The sequence below is a fragment of the Aythya marila genome, assembly GCF_965140915.1.
Source record: "Aythya marila genome assembly, chromosome: 7".
Taxonomy (NCBI): domain Eukaryota; kingdom Metazoa; phylum Chordata; class Aves; order Anseriformes; family Anatidae; genus Aythya; species Aythya marila.
In genome coordinates this window covers 35,239,733-35,260,628 of record NC_139048.1, presented here as the reverse complement: position 1 = coordinate 35,260,628, position 20,896 = coordinate 35,239,733, and the positions used below count along the sequence as shown (strand labels likewise).

Sequence of the window (20,896 nt, the reverse complement as noted above, 5' to 3'; positions counted from 1 at the left end):
AGCACCCAGGGCCCCCAGGCACCGGGCTGGCTGCAGGGAGTGGGATCCCTGATCTCCCCCTGCCCAGCTCCCCGTGCTCACCGGCTGCTGGGAGCCACGTCTGTCATGCTGCAGAGCCATGGGGCTCCTCCACTGACATTTTGGAAAGCTGTACACAAGCGAGCTTTCTGCAGGAGGTGCCTTCCGAGGCAACCTAGAAAGGAGAAAGACTTCCCCAGTTGCAGCGGTGGTGAGACTCAAAGCCAGTAAAAACTTTCAGTCTCTAGAAAGTAAAATGAGATTCTCGACCAGCTAGTTTATTTTAATTTTTCTTTTCCTGCTCTGCTTCATGACAGTGCTTCAAATAATTATGTTGATTTATGATTACAGGTATTTTAAAGCTGTAGTATGCTGTAACAAAGCAATGCCAGCTTATTGTTTCTGGCCCTATCCAATTATACAATTGAGTTTAGGCATGTAATAATGTTATAACCGAAATATCCATCATGATGGATTGAATTTCATGAAGTACAATGCAAGAATATTTATAGCTCCATTCTTAAAGCCATTTTGGGGGCAGAATATGCCTCCTTGGTACGGTCTTTTAAAAACAGGAGAAAACCTGAAAGTTTTCTCAATCCAGCCCCAGAGCTACCACAACCCAGCGCCTACAAGGGGGAGTGCGTGTGTAGGTTGATAGTAAACAGAATATGATAGAATAGAGTAATTATTTCCGCTAGAAAATGAGGATCCGGCATTATTTGTACAGTAACATAAAGTCATTATTTGGCTATGCCACTGTAATGAAACAATAAAGATCATGCTTAATGTAAGTATCGTCTCCCAAGAGACTTCTTGTTCTCTTTCTAGCATTTTGGCTATTAAAACGCATTTAAATTGCTGGTCTAGTTTCCCACTGCTTTTCAGAGAGCGGAGTGGGCAAAGCCTCCCCTCCTCCCGGCCCTGTTTGAATGTAGACCTTTGGCATTCCAGAAATCTGACCTTGTTTGTAGGGAACGGCTCATTTTTCTATAATGTAACATGAAGCACTCTTGTGTTTTGATTCCATGAAGTAGAGAGTTTAATGTTCCAGCTTGCCATGATAAGGATATGATCTGGCCGAGATAGAAACACTAAAGGAAATTAGCTATTGTACTATTCTTTAACATACTGTTTGTTTAGCAGTTTCATTTAGAATAATTTTGAATAATCTTGGAGTACCTTTTAAAAAGAGAGGGTTTTTTTTTTATTATTATTATTTCTTTTTTGGCCCGGATAAAAAGTGCGGCTTTGAGATATTTCTCCTAAAATAAATTTCAGGCCGCCTCATTTATAGTCAGCATGCCTTGATTACTTGCAGACATACTGGAAATTTACATGCGCTTTTCTCCATTATAAAACACTGATCTGTTCAGATCATTAGCTCCCTCATGACTAGCGCTTGGCAGCAAGCCAAGGCAGGCTAAATCTGGAGCTGTAAATCGTGAGTTGAAATAGCAGAAAGTGGATTTGTAACTTAAAAAGTGTAAACAGTTTGGAAAATGAAGTAATTTTAGAGTATGATTGATTGCCTTAAGATTGCACTTTAAATTAGCCTAGGGTCTCCAATGCAGATATATGCACTAACTGCTTATTATATATTTTCACTTTTCTGTGGAACAATAGCATTGTTGGTAGGCTTCTAAACAATGTATGCTTCTCCTAGAGTGACCTTTGAGGAAATGAATAGTTTTATTGTGTGTCCATTACTTTGCCTGAAACAACATTTTTGAGTTATTAATTTGCCGTGGTCTATAAATAAAGGAATCAAAATGCAAAGCAGCTGCGTTACACTGCATATACTTCATCAGACTTGTGCTTAAACATCACCATTTAAGATTGATAATGCACCGCATAAATAATTTTTTCCCCTCTGATAAATTAATAATGTTTTGCGTAGCCGATAGCTGCTGGAGATTGGTCCTCGAACACTGTAGAAGCAAAATTTTTTTTTTTAAAGCACAAGCAATGAGTGAGTGCTCTCGGCATCTGTCACCCTGTGCTCACTTTCCCAAGGACCCCGGTTCACCGAATTTGCAGGGATGGGAGCTCGGAGGTGGGTGCACCAAGTGCTGGGGGGCACAGGGACGCCATGGGGCTGCGGGCATGTTTTGGGGAGCCTGGCACGTCCATACAGTGGGACGGGGCTGCGGGCTGAAAGGGAACGTGTCACTGGGAGGCACATCCAGTGGCGTGGAGATGTATGTACTGGAGGGATCTGAGTGTAGCCCCGTGGCTGCCTGCCTGCTCTCACAGGTAGGCACCACGCGGCGGTGACAGCGCTGCTGTCGGCTGCCCAGGCACGGGCTTCAGCGCTCACGGCCGTGCTGGAGGTTAAGAACCAAAAGCTGTTTAACAGCCATTAATGGGGGTGGCAAATCGCAGTAAATAGCTGTGAGTGAGTAGTACCCAAAACTCCTACGGTTTTGTATCAGAGTATGTTTTTCATCTGTCCTTGCCCTAGATTTCGTGTCTAGCGCTCGGCAGAGACAAGGCTCTGTTTTGTCATCCTTCTGGAAGCTCCTTTCCCAGAGAGTATTTTTTCCCAGCGTTATCACCCCTCCTTGATCTTCCTTCCTCTCTCGCTCCATGTTTGAAGTGAAGATTTTGCACTTGCATTGGTGAAAGAGGTGTTGCTGAAGGTCTGAGCACAGGTCTGGGAGCCAGGACCTGCTGAGAGCAAAGCCCGGTGACTCATTCGGTGGCCTTAAGCAAGTCAGAACATCTCGGAGGAGGTTATTTCATATGTAAAGCAGGGGAAATAATACTTATCTATCTACCTGCCTCATTGGAATGCCCTGAGGACTAATTAGCGTCCTTTAAGTGCTTTGAAATAGACAGCGCTATCTATTATTAGAGCACGCTCCAGACTGGTAGGTGGTATGTTAGGATTGTTTGCTGCTCGGGAGCCTTCCTTCCTCGCTGCTGGAGGTCGGGCCCAGGCCCATGGGGAGCGGGGCCGAAGCCGCCGTTCCCAGGCGCGTCGCAGCCCTCGGCCGGGCCCTTCCTGGGCAGACTCGCCGGAGACGTACGCTCTCGCTGAAAACTTGGAAAGAGTCTGCCTAGAGAAAGGAGTGGGAGGATACTCGCTTGTTCTCCTCGGCTCGTAGGCATAACTCATCCTGAAATCCTTTCTCACCCTGCCTCCACCTGAGGCCCTTTCAGACAATTCAGGTGGCGCGGCTCCTCCGCTCCAGGAACCGCTTCCTGCTGCCGCCTGGTTCTCAGGGGGAGCGTGGGGACGGCTGGCAGGTTCCCATCGCAGGGAGCCCGTGCTTATTCAAAGGCTGCTCCCCTTCCTTGGAGAGCAAATGCCTCTGTTCCTTCCCTCCGCCGCTGCCTAACAGGCTCCCTGCAAAGTCCTCAGGAGGCAAAATCTGCTTTTGGGGGTAAGGGAGCGAACTGTGCAGGCGTGTGCCTGCTGAAGCCTGGGAGTCTCCTCGTGGCCGTAACGAGGAGGGCTGTCAGCTTCTGTTCCCTGGTGCATCTTCTCTGACCAGAAACTTCTGTACCTCTCTTACAGGTGCCGCAGTAACCAAGTTCAAAGGACCCAGCCCTGTTCTCACTGAAGCCCACAAGCCTGGTCGTTCTTCCAGTGAGACTAGGCCTCGGTCCAAGCTGCCTCGAGAGAAGCTTTACTTCTCTCCGTTTGCTCCTCACACGTCTCTCAGGCCATGAGTAATGTGCAATGAGACGGGAAAACCTGTGTGAAATTTTCCAAGGGAATTTTCTATGTTTTAATAACATTAATGAGATCGCTTAACACTTCGTCAGATTTTTTCAGCTTAAGGTGTTGGGATTTTGATGCCTCCCTGTTTGGGTGCTCTGACGTCTCTTCCGCACCAGAAGGTGCTTCCCTTAGAAAAGGGGCTGGGAGCTCTGAGGAGCATTTGGTCCAGGGGTCGCAGCTTAGCCTTGCAGAGACCTTTGTAGCACAATGATCAGTAGGCACCATTCCTAGGCAGCTCTCAGTATGGCCTCTTTTGCCTTTGGGATCGGGACTGACCAGCCCACGAGCTCTTACCACATGCCTGTGACCGATTCCTTTTCCACTGAAATGCGGCTCTGCCACAAAAAAAGAGGTAGTGCTACAAGCCTGGTCATGCAGGCAGGCTCTGGCATTGCTCAACCTCAGCACAGTTGGTTTGTTCATCTTTTTCTACACATCATTCATTTTTTTGGTCCTCTTTGCCTAGGAGAAGGTGCGTGGTAGTTCCCGTTTCCTTTACACCTTCTTCTTTTTGCTCCTCTTCAGCTTGAGTCAGCCTTGTTGGGATGCAGGTTGGGATTCAGTGAGCCACCACGGGCTCACTCCTGTCCCCTGAAGGAGGGGAGCTGGAGTAGGTTTATCCCGGGGACCGCATACAACCTGCGCTGGGATGAGGTAAAGGACAGTAGATTCTTGGAGAAAATACATTTTTGTAACTGCAGTCGTTGTTTTTTTTAAGAAACAGCATCATGCTAATTCTAATTCTGTGCCACTCCTGGATTTAAGCATCATTACACTGCGGATGATAACTCAAGTTTATCTGTAAAATTGTTTAACTGTGGTTTTTTGTTTCCCAGCTTGACTTCTTTTGCTCTTCCCGCCTTTGATTGGCTTCCAAAAAAGTTATTAACATGTTGCAAAACAAATACAAGGGGCTGCTGAAGCTTATTAAAAATGGTTTCTTTTGTTCATATCTGGCAGTTGACAAATTGTCTTGTGCTCTATCTTACCTGCTCCAGTGTGAAAGGTTACGGGAGAAAATGGCTGCAAATAAATTGCCATTGAATGTTGTCGAAGACTAAGCATACTGCTTCTCTATTAAGGACCTCTTTTAAAGCTGTCTATTCAGGCTCCCCCCTGCATGTCTCTCTAACACTTGTCTGTTATATTATGTTTGGCACAGAAGGAAACATTAAATAGAAAAGAAACGTCTGACTGTGGTGTTTCTAGACCCTATTATCCCTCTGTCAAATGTCCACATGAGAAGGGTACAATTTTTGTCCATATTGATGATGATTTCCGAAGGTTTTACTAACTGTCTTCAGTGAATTGCTAGAAACAAATGAAATTGAAAAGCATATTTTTGCAGCTTTGGAAATCTTACTTAAATCAGTGTAATGAGACGCACTCAGTAAAATGTAATTATTCTCACTTCTCCATGTGTCAAAGAAATCAGCAGTATGGTTGGGGAGCGGAGGGTTACAGTGAGCTTGTTATTTTTATACGGAGCCAGATACTGCCTGTGTGTAGTAAATGGTAAATAGTAGATAATGCAGTTTTTATGTCTACTAAATACCCGGCAAGAATTAACGGGGTTGTTACTTCATTAAGGGTTTCAAAGAGGGCATAAATGTCAGAAGCGGAGCTGAACTGCTTAAATCATCGGACCATTTCCACCCTCCGCCCCTCGTGTCACGGCTCTGGGGCCGGCAGCTTCTGCCCTTGCTATTTCGAGGAGGGCCAAGTTCCTCCGAATTTTCAGAATGATAGTGAAAGGCCCTGCGTGAAGCACGGAGATAAGGCTTTTGACTCATGCGTCTGGGGGTAATGGGAAACGAAGGTGACGGATTCTGCCATATGGCAGCGGTGGTGCAACAGGCCCTCATGAGTCAGGCTGCGTCGCACACTTCTCTCATTTGAGTGCGAATGGTGTATGGACGAGAACGAGGGAAGAGATGACAGGAGACCCCGTTATGCTGGTATTAAGCCCAGTAACTTAGTTTCGCTCTCAGCGGCTTCCCATTGTTTCCAATTTTACATTCCTTAGCATTTTCCCAAGCAAGTGTGGGTCTGCCATGGTGCTCTTCACCTCGTCAGTGCAGAAGGCAAGTAACAGAGCTCAAGTTTAGAAGTGACTGGACTGCAGGTTATCTTCAGAAAAAGGGATTCAGTCTTCAGCACTGGACTGGGGAACCTGCTACTGCCTTTGCTTTGCTGTTCCAGTGGTTAATTGTCATCCCCATAAGTGCGCGCCTCTCTTGCCAGTGGCTCCAGTTGCCTCCGCCTCTGCAAGAGCAGAGTTTGCCAGTCTCCATTATGTTACCTGTGCAGTGCTACACTTCAGAAGAAAGGAGCCTAAGACACACGATCATAGGAGGAACAATAAAGATGAAGAGGAGGTGTTGTAGGAAAAGTTGCTGGAAGTGACCCCACTCACGGCAAGTCCTTAGGGAGTACGTGGCGCCAGCCGTAGCGGCAGTGGCAGTGCTGGTGTTGGTAGCGTTACTCCCGTGCTCGTGTAAAGCAGGATCAGGCTTTATGTGTAAGTACTGAAGCGTGGTTCAGTGGTGTGTTGGATGGTGTTCAGAGACTGCTGAAAATGGTGCATTAAATAGCACTTTGAATTGCAAAGTGCCGGTTCAGTTTTGTCTATGAGAATGATAACACTTATTATCTGATTGTTCCCTGTGCAAATCTCACCTCAGGAAAAAATTAAATTATGTTTGAATTCAGCTAAAGCAAAGTATATCATTATTTCCTTTCGTTATTAAAAGGGTTTTTTACTGTTTGTTTGTTAAAACTGAAGCAGCTGCCATGTTTGAGCCTTACATGATTTAAAAGCAAATACAGAGGCAGAGCCATTTACAGTACAATTGGCTTGTTTAATGTGATTTAATTCCTCTTCTTGGCTTCGTCATATTACCAAATTATGTTTTCAGCCCCCCCCTCCCCTTTTTAATTCTTCCTTCTTTTTGTTATCAGCAGAATTGAAGCTGCTTATCAGTAACCACGACAACCAGGATAAATACTTGTTTTAAAGCTGATGCACATTCAACCTGAATGGTCCGCCTGACCCAGAACATTCAAGAGTACAGGCAGCATGTGCTCCCTTCTATAATCAATCTCCCCCTTCCCCCTGTCTCCATCTGCTTTAGAAGGCTCCGAGGGCAGTTTACAAACCTCTCTCGGAGCGCTTTTCTGTAGCGATCCCTGGCTGGTTGGCCATGGGCTGGCCCGCTCCTGTGCCCTGAGGGATTAAATAGAAAAGGAAATCAGGGGAAGGAGAGGAGCAGGGAATGGGTTTCACAGCCTAGCCCCAAACTCGGCTGCATCCCTGGCAAGTAAGGCTGGGCAGAGCCCCGTGGAGGGGCAGGCAGTCCCATCAGGGCAGCAGAGGATGCTCGGGGGCATGAAGGGGCGGCTGGGATCAGGTGGCAGTGGTAGCACAGACACCTCCACACAGAGCCCTCGCCCCGTCCTGGGGAGGCCTTTCGAGGCAACTCAGGAAAACTCTGACTTAGCCAGAAATCCCCACCGATGAGGATTTCTGGGCTGCTTGCTGTCTCCATTGCTCTCTAAGTTGCTTGATGTTGTGGAGTAAATCCTTTAAGCGCTCTCTGTCTCAGTTTCTCTCTCCGTGTAATGGGGATAATAATTTTTACTCATCTCCATAAAGCAGTCTGAGGGCTGTGGATGGCAGGGTTATATAAAAGCTGGAAATGGCGATTGTCAGTCACTCTTCTCTGGAGCCTGGAAGCACCTCATAAACCTGCTTCCTATGGCACAGGAGGGTCCGGGGAGCACAGAGCAGGAGCCGCAGTTACGAGGAGCTGAGTATTGAATCAGGGTATGAAAAAGGATGTCGAATGTCTGTCTGGAAACTTTTTAGGCATTACATTTCTTTTGTCTTCTTCAAAAAGCCAACTTAGGGTTTAAATTCAGCGATGTGACGGGGTAAATATTATGGTAGGTGTGATTCTACGGACCTGCTGCGTCAGCCATCGATGACCATACTCGGTTTCATCCCCATTAAGTCGGACTAGAACAAATCCAATCCAAATCACTGACTGCAAAATGTTCGTCAACCGTGCACGTTAAGTACGCATGAGATGGTGCTGTCTTTTTTTTTTTTTAATGACTGTGTTGCTGTTGGGTGGAACAGGAGTTTCAATCTCCAGAAGATTTGTAAGCCCTCTCTTTCTTTCAGATGTTACACTAATCTGAGGAATTCTCTGAACGACTGATGCTCTCCTGGCGCCGTGACAGAAAATGGAGAGCTGGGGAAGTGGCACAAAATTCTGAGAATTAGCTCTGACTCCTCCTTACAAGGGAAGAAATATCTGATACAGGCAGAAAGGCTGCGCGTGCTGTTCTGTGTATTGGCAAAATAGCTTTTGCCTTTTGATCAGTTTAAAAGCGAAATCAGGCAGGCAAACGTCCACGTAAGAATTACGGGCAACTTGTTAACATCATCATTATCTGGTAAACATAACTGTAATCACTGTGCTCCATATCCTGCAACACGTTGCCTTTGTTCTTGATTGCATTAGCATTCAAATAGAGGGGGGTTCTCCAAGCGGGCGGGAGTAGCGTGGGTCCTGCCAACAAAGCAGTATCCCCGTTGTGTCAATAATTTTCCCAAATTGTTTTCAACCCGAAAAGCACAGATTTCCAGTCCCGTGTCGCAGGGTTAAACCGTTATTGTATTGGCATTTATCTGGGAGAGAAATACGATGCGGAGATTAATATTTTCAGATCCTGTAACTAATTAGCCAGCCAGTGGCATTACGAGCGTGAACAGAGACGGGGGAGTGACAAGGCAGGGGGGCCTGGGAGGGCTGCGTTTGGTAAAGCGGCCCCAATCCCTGGAGGGCTCGGGGCTCGGTGTGCTAGAGCATGCAGCGGGGGTGTCGTACCCCTGCTGCCCAAACCCCTCGCCTGGTCGTCCTGGTGCAAAGGGGCGGTCATTTCGAGATTCCTCTGAAAGGGTTTTAGGTCATGAAGACCGAGTTTCTTCTTCCTCCTTCTGGTTACTTTTTGGTGGTTCCTCTGTCTCGGTTGCCCTTGGACTTTTTGAGGTGGTCAGGTTTTTTTAGCCAGTAGTGCCCTGAGTTGGTTCTGCCTGCGGGCAGGCTGTGCGGTGCCCCGTGGGGTGTTCTGCAGCAGGCAGGTTTGAGATGTGCCCGTCTGAGCTGCGCTCCTTGGCTTGTGGTAGGAAATGAAACGAGTCCCGGCGTGGGCACGCTCCAGGTGTGGGGAGCAGCGGGACCTGACCTCTGTGCCGGCTGCACGTTGATGGTATGGCCAACGCCGTGCACGCAGGCACTGATAAACTAATTGTGATCTGTGCATCCTCTGGGACGCCCCCTTAGTAGCTGAGCGTAATGGAAGGAGGCAGAGCGGCTCCTGCTGCGAGCGGGCGGGGAGCCCGATGGACACAGCGCTGCTGCTTCCTTCATTTTCGCTCCATATTCCAAATAACTCCCTTGCTCAATTTGCTACCCACACACCAAAGCGTTGTCCCATTTTATCTGGTTCCCCTGATACTTGCATTGCTTATCTTATGAAGATCTGTGTTAACATTTATCAAAACAAATGGCAAGCCTGGGACCTTTTAAGTAGTTTTTTTAGTTAATAAAACCAATCTTCTACTTCTGTTATGTTAAAAGTACATTATCTTTTTATTACAAACTCTCTACAGCTCTGTCTGTTTTCCTTCTTGGCAATTTCATGACTGCTCCAGTTGATTGCTGTATGGAGAATTACAAAATCATTAAGGGTGGGGTTTTACCAGCTGACTTACAGTACAAGCCATTTCTCAAAATAACCACAACAGTGCAATACTGATGTGTAATTTACGTCACAGTATGTTTTTATGAAATAGTTTGTGGCTTATTCATTTAGATTTAGAACTGAGTATCTCTTCTCTCGCTTTTTAATCAACCTTTCTTCTTTTTTTTTTTTTTTTCTTTTTTACTTTTTAATATTTTCCACTCCTAGGCTTGGCTTGCCTCCAACTTAACAGCTACAGTGAGGAGAGGAAAAAAAAAAAAAGATATATATATTTTCTCTTTCGCCTGCAGTTTAACTGCAAGTGTGTTTTGCTCTTTGATGTATACATTTGTGTTAACTGCCTTGGAAGAGCTGGTAGATTGGTGGCAGAATGTATCGCACCAAGGTGGAATGGAGAATTGATGAAATCGATGCAAAAGTTTGGAATTTCAAACCATAGCAAGCGAGTGACGCTATTTAGTCTCCTGTTCTAGTACATTTCCTTTTTAAAAATGACTTTCTGTATAATGTCTTGTAATTAGAACAGGAAATCATTGAGTAACTGGAAGAAGAATAAGAGCACTTAAACTGAAAAGAAAATTACCTTCCGAGAAATTATATTCACAATTTTTTTTCCCTCTAAATTTTTTTTTTTTCTTCACATTGCAGTGTTGGTAATGATAGTAACAGATGTACGTCCTCTTATCTGCATCATTGTTCTGCTTATGTTTTCTGGGAAAAAAAATAATCATTTTCAGTAACACAAAAAATGAATGGACAGAAAATGGGAAATGCCTAATTACAAAAAATATTCTGTGTCACAACAGAGTAGCAATTAAATTGAAACTTCAATATAATTATCAATAACAGGCGAGCCTGGAGCTGTGCCAAGTGCGTAAAGTTGCTGCTCAGCCTTTATGTGGTTGCTAGGAGCACAGCGAAAAGTATAAAGCTTGGAGAAAGGAATGTCTAATGTAATAAAGTAACAGAAGGTAGCATAAATCATTGTGAGAGCAGTTCATATTGACATTATTTTACTTAAATTGGGTTGAAACTAGACATTTAGTCTTACAAGAGGCACAAATTCATATTTCTTCTGAAGAAATAACTCTCTGCTTTCTGGGAAGAAGCGGAGCGTCTGCTTTTCGAGCACGAGCCGAATACATATTTGGAGTCTTTTAAGCAAAAATCTCTAAATGTTTGTTTCTGTTGGCACCCATATGCATTTGCACTAATACGATTAAAAGAACTAAAGGGCAAAATACTTGGCAGATTTTGCAGTTGAGGTAATTAGGTACAGGAAGGAACACGCATAGTTTTTCCATCAAGCTCTATAAAATCCTGGTGTGAAGGTCTTTTTAAAGAAAAAAAAAATGCTTACTGATGTTGGGAGTAGATTATGGCGGTTAGCAATAACATTGTAGTCTGATGTTTCCGAAACAAGCAAACAAAAAGCCCAGTTACATTTTTGTATTTCTCTGTTCTCTCTGTAAATAGTTCTGGCTCTAGATGGATTTGTTAGGAATTCATGCTTTTAGCAGGCTTTTCTTCTTTTGGGGCTTTTAATTGTCTTGCCTTACATATTAAAAATGGTTGTGCTGATTTGAAAAGTCAGTTCTTGCATAGATTCATTGTGTTTGGCATTTCATGCATCTCTTACTTACAAAGACAACTTGAAGAACATGTAATCCAACATAAATGCCAGGCTGTGCCAAATCCCAGCTCTCTTTACCCCTCACAAAGGAAACTGTTGGATTACATCTGTGCATATATAGGCAATGTTCGTAACGCAGGGGCGGAACCTCGCATTGTAATTACACTTACTCTGTTTTCAGCTCCGAAATATAGAAGTAAATGAAAAACTGACATCGGAGGGGGTTATTAAAACAAGTAATTATGGTATAAGCATGGGATTAGAGTAATTTCAGTGGAATCTTACAAGCAGCAGACTGTAGGTATTATCTTTTACCTTGTTCTCCCTACTGATGCTAGAATGAGATTCAGAAATACAGCGTCATGGTTTTCTAAGACCTCAGTTAAGTGTTTTGAGAAATTACATTGCTTTTCTGGATTTTAATGGAATGCGATCGATGTTCAATCTCTCCTCCTCCTAAGAGTAAACTCCTTCTGATCACGTGCATCAAAAATACTCAGCAGTGTACGCTAAGCCCACCATTAAATGACGTGATAGATTTTGCTAGAAGAAAAATACTTCTTCTTCGGGCTTGCATTTTATTAGGGATTGGTCTACTTTGATTTTTCTTGTGTGGGTGTGGTTGAGGAAGAAAGTCTTTGTTCCAGGAACACTGTTTGTCTTTCACTAAGCAAATCTTCAGTTTATTCAGTCTTTATTCATTCTTAGAGGTTTCTGTTGAACCTGGAGTGAATGAGGGAAGTAAAAAATTCATCATAAAGTACTCATTGGAGTTGCACAAGCATGTGCAAGAGTGATCCTGTAAAAAATGACGTGATTTTAATTTATGCCGTGGGCTTGAGTTAAGATGTTAGTTGTCAGGGATAGGAAGTTTGTATAATTCTGCGCAGGGACTTGCAGCACATTTGTCTAGAAACTAATGGTTTACTACAAAGGCACGTGGGACGTGCATTTATATACACCCTATTTGAAAAGCTGACCACATCCTGGCATGAGAGGAGTGCTGTCAGATCAACAGATTCAGCTCAGCACTATCTGCGCGAAGGTATAAAGTAGTAATAACTGTCAGGCAGGCGTGTATGAAACTCTCAAAGGAGCTAAAGGATGGATCATGTGCTTGTTAATTCCTCGAACAGTTTTCCTGATCTGATTTTAGAGTTCCCTAATAAAGAAGAGACTGTCTTAATCCCAGGAGCAGTTCCTTCAGGCGTGCTGCTTCGTAGGCTCATGGGATACTTGCTGAAAACAAAGCCTGGCCACAGCCTTACTGACCAAAAGGAACGTCGGAGCCATCACTTTTATTTTCTCAGAAAAGTAATGTAGATGCTGTTTACCAAACCGCCTTACTTTTTTACACAAGTTGTTTGATCTCCCCGCCTACCTCCGGGTGGTGGGCAAAGTTCTGAATTTTTAAAAGCGCCGGCTTTCGGGAGCTGTGCTCGTGCAAGCGGGGCTTCCCGAGTCCCTCTGCTGTGCTGAGCGCGCTGCAGGCTGCGGCGGTGACATCCTAGGCGATCTGTCTGCTTCCAGAGACTTCTGAAAATTCAGCCTTTTATGTGTCAACATTTCCATCGCCTCACACAAATCAAGATGCGCCGCGCCGTCGTATTTAGCTGGGGAGAACCGATCTGACATTTCTTTCAATATCCGAGGAGATTTTTACTTTAAGGGGAAGAAGGATGATTTCAGTATTAGTAATGGGATTAAATATTAGACCTTTTGTCTCCGACGGAAGAAATAGCTGAGTTATTCAGTAATCAGAGTAGAGCAGAAAACATAAGCTGCATACTCTCGCTTTGTCTTCATTGGCATGCAGGGAAAGGCATGTTCAGTTACCCCACCTGAGGAGATAAATGAGCATAAAAAGAAGTGCTGTTAAGTACTGGCTGCATACCTGCAAATGAATAATTTCTCATGTTTGCATCTCTGTTTTTTTGCTGTTAGGTTTCCTGCTGGTTATCATATGATGAAACTTGATTGTGATAGTTCAGAATCCGCCACCTTTATGCCTAATATCATTTAAAACACAGGGGAATGCAAAGGAGCGAGCTCGGGATTGCTTTGCATTTGGAGCCTACCTTTCAGCAGTCTGAGCTGCTTGGCAATTCCTTTTGCTCATTGAGCTCCGTAGGTGTTTTATTGAGCCTCGACTGCCTTTGCAGTTAACGTGAGGAAAGTTACTTCCACCTGTTGGGGCAGCTTTGCATCGCTGCCCAGGTCAGATCAGCGCAGCGCCCCGGCCCGGGGCCCGCCGTGGTTGCCAGTACCAGGCACTTCAAAGGAGCATGAGCAGCTGTGCTCTCTGGGGCTTGTTTGTTATTATTTTTAAAAGGTGTTAGGTGGTATAAACATGAGTTCAGTGGGGTTGCAGAGAGACCGGAGTAAGAATGACAGAGAATATTTCTATCAAAGCAGCCGAGTTGGCAAAGTCGGGCGAGTGCTTTGATCCAGGCCATTGGGCAGCATGTGCAGAGTGGTGCTCCCTCACTCGAGCAGGCAGAGTCCTGGTGGGTAAGCATGGCAGAACTGGACAGAAAGTCAGAGAAGAAGCTGTTTCAATAAACTTATTCTAAAATTTCTATTTTTAACCTTTTTTTAAAAAAAAAATCACCATGCTGTGAAATACAGGTCTTGAGAAAAGAACGCATTAATGGGCCATGGGTTTTCTGAGCTCCTTGAGTAACAGTCTTGTTTGGTATTTTTCTAATGTAGTTTTTTTTTTTTTCCCTTTTTGTCTTGCAGGTGAAGATGATGAAGATTCAAACCTGCTAATTCTCAGCTACCCACAGTACTGTCGATACCGTTCCATGCTAAAGCGCATTCAGGACAAGCCTTCCTCAATACTAACAGATGAGTTTGTTCTAGCCCTGGGTGGCATTGCAGTAACAAGCAAGAACCCCCAAATCTTCTACTGTCGGGATACATTTGATCATCCAACTCTTATAGAAAATGAAAGCATATGTGATGAGTTTGGTAAGTCACTTTACATCTATTTCCTTCTTCTCAGAAGTAAAGACGTTTTTCTTCTTAAGTGTCCACTGATTTCCAAGGGGAAGATGTCATTCCTTTAAAGTGAACCGATGCTATTTATGTTTGAAATGTTAAGTACTAAATGTGCTCTTTCCTCTGAGACTGAAGGCTTCTAACTAACTGCTAGTGATCTTGGTATTGCAACTCGAGTTTATCACAATCAAAGATAATGTTACAAGGGTAGAGCACAGTTACTGGGTGTAAGTGAAAGGATCCATTGTCTGGATTTGAAATGTATCTTCCTTAACCATTAGCCTATAGCCTATGTCTCTGCAGAAACTTTACAACGTGTTGTTTTTTCCAAGTCATTGTTGGTGCAGTATGCTAACAAATGCAAAACAGGAGAGGCTCCCTGCGTGTCCCACTGCTGCTGCACAGCGCTCATCAACCGCGCGTATGCTCCCAGGGCCCCGCGCAAATGTCAGCTCTAGATTGTGTGTTCCTGGCCTTCCTGGAAGACGGGCTTTTTCAGCAGGGGTTTTGCCAGTGCTAGGAGCTTGATTTTCCGAGTGCAGAGGCACTTCTGGGAGGTGACCTCTTAATTCAAAGGGTGCAGAGAATAGTCTGCCGCTCCAGAGGAGTACACAGCCCCGCACAGCTGGGAGAGAGGGCTGCAAGATGTGCCTCCGATAGCTGCCAGGTGATTTAACACTTCTGGTTTGTTTTGCTTTGTTAAGTCAACCCAAGTGCAGGGGGTGTGCTGCAGAGCGCATATTCTGCACACACACAGGGCAGCTCCAGTAATGGGCTGGTGTGATTTCTTCGGCAGCGTAGCTGTGCTGTAAGAACCAAGTGTTATTACCAGTACCACCAGATGGATGAGCGCTGCAGCTAATGGTAGCAGTCTGCGTGCATAGCAGTGGGCTGTGCCTCTGCTCTGTGAGATCTGTGCATCTCCACAAGGAGCTCTTGGGGGCTTCCAGAGAGACAATTCTGGTTTACGCATTTAGCATACAACAAGATGAGTGAGAGGGGAGGGACTCAACAATGCCTGTGATGGGGATAATCTCCCCCATTTTCCTGACCTTAGCAAGTGGGCTGCGAATTTGTGTCCAGTCCGGGCCTTTGGTGTGTGTGCCAGGGAGAAACACCAGCCCAACGGGGGGAGCTGAGGCATCTTCTTGGGGGGGGTGGGACTGCTCTTCTGCTGCACCATGCACTGATCAGCCTCCAGCAGGCAGGAGATCTGCCCTCCTGCAGTGTTGGTGCAGGAGCACGTTGCTGCTGTTAATAGCTTTAATTTCGTGGTGTCAAGCTTTTGCAGAAATGGGCCCAAACTGTCAAGTCCACTTACACAAAGCATTACAGGCTTTGAATGAACTATGAATAAAAGCGTTGGTTCCTCGTAGGAGTGGGTTTGGTGGAAAAAAATGAATGAAATGTCCTGGAAGTTTGGTCCAATAACACAATAGTATCGTGTTGATTTTTATTTACTCTGAGCTTCACCACAGAATATAAAGTTCAGTTTTAATTGACTATCCTTCTCATATAGGAAAGGTTATTTTAGGCTTGAAGGCGTTTGATGAGCGTGCCATCTGTTTTCCGCAGAGTATTTTATTCAGGGTCATTCCTTGATTACAGGTTTGTTGAAATAGTTGGATCCATAATGTAAGTGTATCATGGAATATTAGTAATAGATGAATCAAAGGGATGTGGAGTGATACAGAAACTACGCTTAGTGAACCATAGCAAGTGCTTTGTTCAGTCTCTGAAAGCTAACTATGCCATTCTGTTGACCTTTGCAAGGCAATTATCTCATTATCAAACCAGAGCCACAGAAATCTTTGCCATAGAAATTAATAATGTGTATTTAAAATTTAGTTTGGTTTAAGAAGCAGATTTTTTTTTTCAAATGCCTATAAAAACAAAAATGTACTACTCTTTAAAAGTATTTTTTATGAAAATAATGATGTGGTAAAATTTGCAAGCCCTGCTGTGCTAGGAAGGCAAAAACGGGCCAATGTATGGTTCTGCTTCTATATTGCAGAATGTATGGTGTCAATTATACTACCTTTGTTGAAGGCAACAGGCAAAGTGCTATTTTATCCTTTTCTTCGCTGGCAGGACAATAAAATGTACAACACTTCGTTATACAAACAGTTTACATTGATATCATGTAGATTGATGTCACGTGTAGAAAGTGATGACTGCTAGATCTAAACAGAGGCAGGGTGGTACAGTAGATAAATGGATTACTCTGAGGCACTGGTATTTATCAGTCAAATCTGAGGGGAGACCAGATTACAGAAATGTGACTAAAATTCTTAAAAGGTGCTTATAAAGAGATCCAGACACATTTAATTTGCGGGGCTTGGCTATTTCTTTACCTCACAAATGAAAGAAGCGTGCGGAAGGAAAAAGATCTGCCCATGGGTATTGCCCTATCACCTGAAATCCTCCAAACTCTAAAGCCAGGACAAAATTTGGGGCAGGATGGCTTATGGAAGTCTTTGTGAGAGCCTAAGACGTCTGCTATGGTTGCAGTGTTTCTCCAGGAGCATTGCTGTATGGTGCTGCACCTTCTCCGAGCATTGGCACACTGTGCAACAGATACAGCATGTAACAAGGGAGACGCCAGAAATACCTTTACAAAGAGCCCCATTCACCACAGCGTGTAAGCTGTTGTTCTTGTTAGGCAGTTCTAATAGAGAGAAATGTTTTTCCAGGAAGTATTATCCCCACTTTTATTATACCTTTCTAACAAAAACATTTTGTTCTGCTCTGACTCCTTCTCGCTTCCCCCCCCCTCCTTTTTTTTTTCCCATTCTGTGGAGGTTAACAAAAAACAAATAAAGCAGGAAATGAGGAATGAAAATCAAGTTTTGTTGACAATACAACAGTTAAGGCGGAAAGTTCTGGGATTTTGGTGTGGGATTTTTCTCTTTTTTGAGTAGCGAAGGTACGAAGAAGCTGCCTGTCAGCTCCTGCGGACATGGCTGGAAGAGATCTGTGAAGCACTTCAGCCTCGATGCTTTGGGCAGTCCCATGTGGACGGCCTCTTCATCTCCACAGAGTTCCTTTCCAGGGTTAGGGCTGCAGGAAGCTTCACCTCTGGCTTCAGCACTGCCGAGGGTGCGGGCAGCTTGCAGCATCTACCTGTGTCTGCTCCTCTCCCATGTGCCTGCTGCCCTACGGCACGTGCCTGAGTGGTCTGGGCAGGAGTATTGGGGGCTGAGTTTCTCATCTGTCCTTCTCTGCTTCTCCCGTGGCTTGGTTTCCAGCTGGATAACAAAACGCTGGTGTCGCAGGCTGGGAAGAAGAGCTCTGATGTTGTGAACCCGCACAGAAAGTGGGAACTGAGCTGTCTGCAGGCAATGGGTGCAGGAAGCCTCGAGCACTGGCTGGCAGGGCTCTATAAACACGATTTCCTCATTCCCCTGCTCCCTTAAAATACCAAAATACCAGCTGAACAATCAGTTTCTCTTCAGCTTGAGATTATTGGTAAAGACATTTTTCAAGATTCGTTTGATTGATCAGCCACTGGGGTTACTGTTCTGACAGAACTTTTGGAAATGCATATAATTTACCAGCATTTGCTGCGGTCATACGTGCTGCAAGAGCAAAGGAATGAAAAAATCGGGGTTCTCATGGGTTTGTTATAGTCCAAAGAGATGTAGCTGGAGGCAGAGCTGCCTGTACGGTGTCCAGAAGATGTACTCAAGGGCTCCTGGCCAGAAATCAGTGCACAAAGTTGTTGCTAGAGCAGCACACGTCCTCTCTGTGTTTGCCTGTCCAAACAAGGTGACTTGGCCTCCTACCAGGCTCGTACCTGCTCTGCTGCAGGGACTGACTCCCAGGGCACATGGGTGAGATGCATCTGTCAGTGGGACTTCCACATCCCCCGGGGGGATGCACGGTCCTGCGAAAGCAGACGTGCACCTTGGAAGCAGGAGGGTCGTGTGCTCGGGTGGTGCTGGGTTTCTGCAGCTTCATCAGCCTCACCAGGTAAAAGCACAGCGCAGAAAGATTTGTCCTGGTGTTTTGCTGGATAAATATTGGAAATCCTGCCTGCTTAAGGTGAACCAGAAGCCTGTCTTGGGTTTTGTGAGCATGGGGTTGCATGTTGTATAAACAGGGGTGTGAGGGAAAACTGAATACTTTATTTCTTCTCAATGTTTTTAAAATATATTTGGTATTTTTTTTAAATCATCCTGGATTACTTTTATTGCAAGCGGGGTCCAATATGCCATTAAAAAACCTGTTTGGTCCCTGGGGGGCTGTAAACACTTGTTCACCCCCAAAAGAAGGTAAAAAGTTTTATTTTTGCCTATAAAGGCCAATTTTTTTATAAAATATTTCATACCAAAAAGTGAGAGAACTGCAGCCTGCTGTGGTATTAATATCATTTTTTCCTCTGAAAAATGAAACTTCTTCGCTTTGCAATACAAGAAGAGCAATACAGAGAGAAACTTCTCATTGTGTTAATGATGTGTAAAGGCACAGCAGTTCCCACTTGCCTTCTCTCCCCCTTCCCACTAGAAAAAAAAAAAGAAAAAAACAACTAACAGTATATTGCTGTTATTGCAGTATATTTTAGGGATAGGTGATGTGCCCCCCACACACACACACTACATACAGAGTGGTACCCTTATTCTTGGTGTAGATTAAATTTTGTCTTTGCTCTCATTATACATCTTAGCTTACAGAATTTTGTGACTCCTAGATAAGATAAGTTGTTTAGGGGAAAAAACATAACCAAACAAAACCCTGGCAGAGAATGAAAGTTAAAAACAAAACACAAAAAGGGAGGAGGAGGGGAGTGGAATATTTCTAGTCTAATGAAATACAGTTTTCCTGTTGGTGACATTCTTTATTTGTGTGAGTCAAAGTTGGCGTTTGTTTCTAAACCAGCTCTAGTATAAAAATCATGCTTAAGATTGAAGGGCTGTTTTTTTTATTTAATGTTTTTCAGCTGAGGTAAAGTGTCAGCATTTTTGCTATTGATTATTTTGGCTACCTGCAGGATAATTTATATCAATGAAATTCAGCAAAGCCTGCAAGAGCTTCCTCTGATTCCAGGTTTTCTAATCTCAGGTCTTCTAATCTTCTCCTATCGTATTAGGTGTCCAGAAGGTTGGCATGGCAATATTCCTTCCTTTTCAGGATTTCCTTAGTTTGTATCCATCTGCTGCCTCAAATCTGTGTCGGTGTTTTCATCAATGTAGCTCATAACTACGTTTTAATGATCAAGAATAGGTCTCAAGTTAATTTAGCCAGAATTGGTATCTGTTTCACATGGCCAGCTTTCATTCTGTGGAAGAACAGAGCAGCTATACCAAGTCCAGCAAGCTCAACATTTAGTCTCCAAAACTGGCTAGAAGATTACGTTTTATCACTTAAGTTTATGGTAATTTTTCAGGTCATGGGGATGTTTAATCAGCTAGCGTTAGCTGTGATTAACTGCAAGATTCCCATCAGTGTGCCTTGAGTCCCTCACCTTTTACCTTTTGAGATAGCTCAACAGCGGAAGAGGTTTGTGTTTGTTAATGTGTGTTTCTAGGAACAAACCTTTGATAATGCACAAGACTGGGTGCATACTGGGAGAGGAGAAAGTCCTGCTTCCTTGTTCACCAAAGGCCTGGGAAGAACACCATGAGCCGACACTGCTCCGAGTCGTGTCCTCTTTATGTTGCTGTGTGCTCATTCACAGCCAAACCTCTGGTGCTTTCACCTAAAAGCGTGTTGCAGAAGTCTGTGTTTAATGGCACTCCTCTGCTAATACTAGATAAATAGCACTCCTCTGCTAATACTAGAACATTTAAGCATCTAAAAATGTGATGGGAAGAGCATGGAGGCTTTTTATTAGTGTGGGTACTTGGGACCTCCTTAGACGGGTCTTTATGGTGGCATCTCCAACAGTCTGAAAAATATGCAGATCTTTTCCTAGGCCCTGGGTAGAGTGGCTTAGCTAAATATTTCAGATTTTAACTCTCTCAAAACAAAAACAGGACATAGCTGGAGGGGAAGCAATGATTAATGCATAATGGTGCTATATACAATGTAGATAGATAAACGTACATTTCCTCCTCCCTCACACCCCACCTCTGCAAACATAAGCTTTTAGCTTGAAAAAGAAAATCTGGAAATGTTCTGGATTCCAGTCAGGCCTCTTTCTTATTTTGTTAATTCAACTGTAGAGTAAGATATTAATGATCCCCAGATGTTGTTTATAATGATTGATTTTTCGGTTGTGAAAAAATACTTGCAGTTTTTTTAAACAATTGATATTTTCTAGTGTGCTCTGCAGCATTTGAATAAAATGTCTGAAGGCAGAGCTGTTTATATGCCCAACATAATTGCTTCTGTTAAGTGATTTCTTCATTCTTAACATTTTTAGCTCTAATTGCTTTTTCCCCATACATCTAAAAATAAATATTTGCAAGTTTTGCATTCTGTCACTCATTGAAATGCATAAAATATTTGTATACTCGAAGCAAAAAGGCACTGATAAGGGGTCACATTCTGTCTCACTCACAGTGGCGTAAATCCAAAATAACTCTGTGCACTCCAGTGGCTGTTACTCAGGTTTTGCACCAGTTAACCCGGGGCAGAATCGCACCCAACATTAACAGCAAGCTGCTAAGTGAACATAAGTAATGTGTGGTAACGTAAGATAAAATACCTTCCTGTCTGTAAGGACTTCAGTAGAAACAAATGCTGTTTTTTTTACGTTTTCGCTAGCAACCGCAGCTGGAACCAGGGTAAATATTAAG

General features: G+C 44.1%; 1 protein-coding gene across 2 annotated transcripts in view; it reads left to right on the top strand.

Moving 5' to 3' along the window:
- ARID5B (AT-rich interaction domain 5B) overlaps positions 1–20,896 on the top strand; it is a 106,801-nt gene that overhangs the window by 27,070 nt on the left and 58,835 nt on the right. For both annotated transcript variants that reach the window (XM_082765473.1, XM_082765472.1), the window contains one exon: positions 13,896–14,126. In XM_082765473.1, the coding sequence (XP_082621599.1) occupies positions 13,896–14,126 (231 nt within the window). The remainder of the gene's footprint in view (positions 1–13,895; positions 14,127–20,896) is intronic.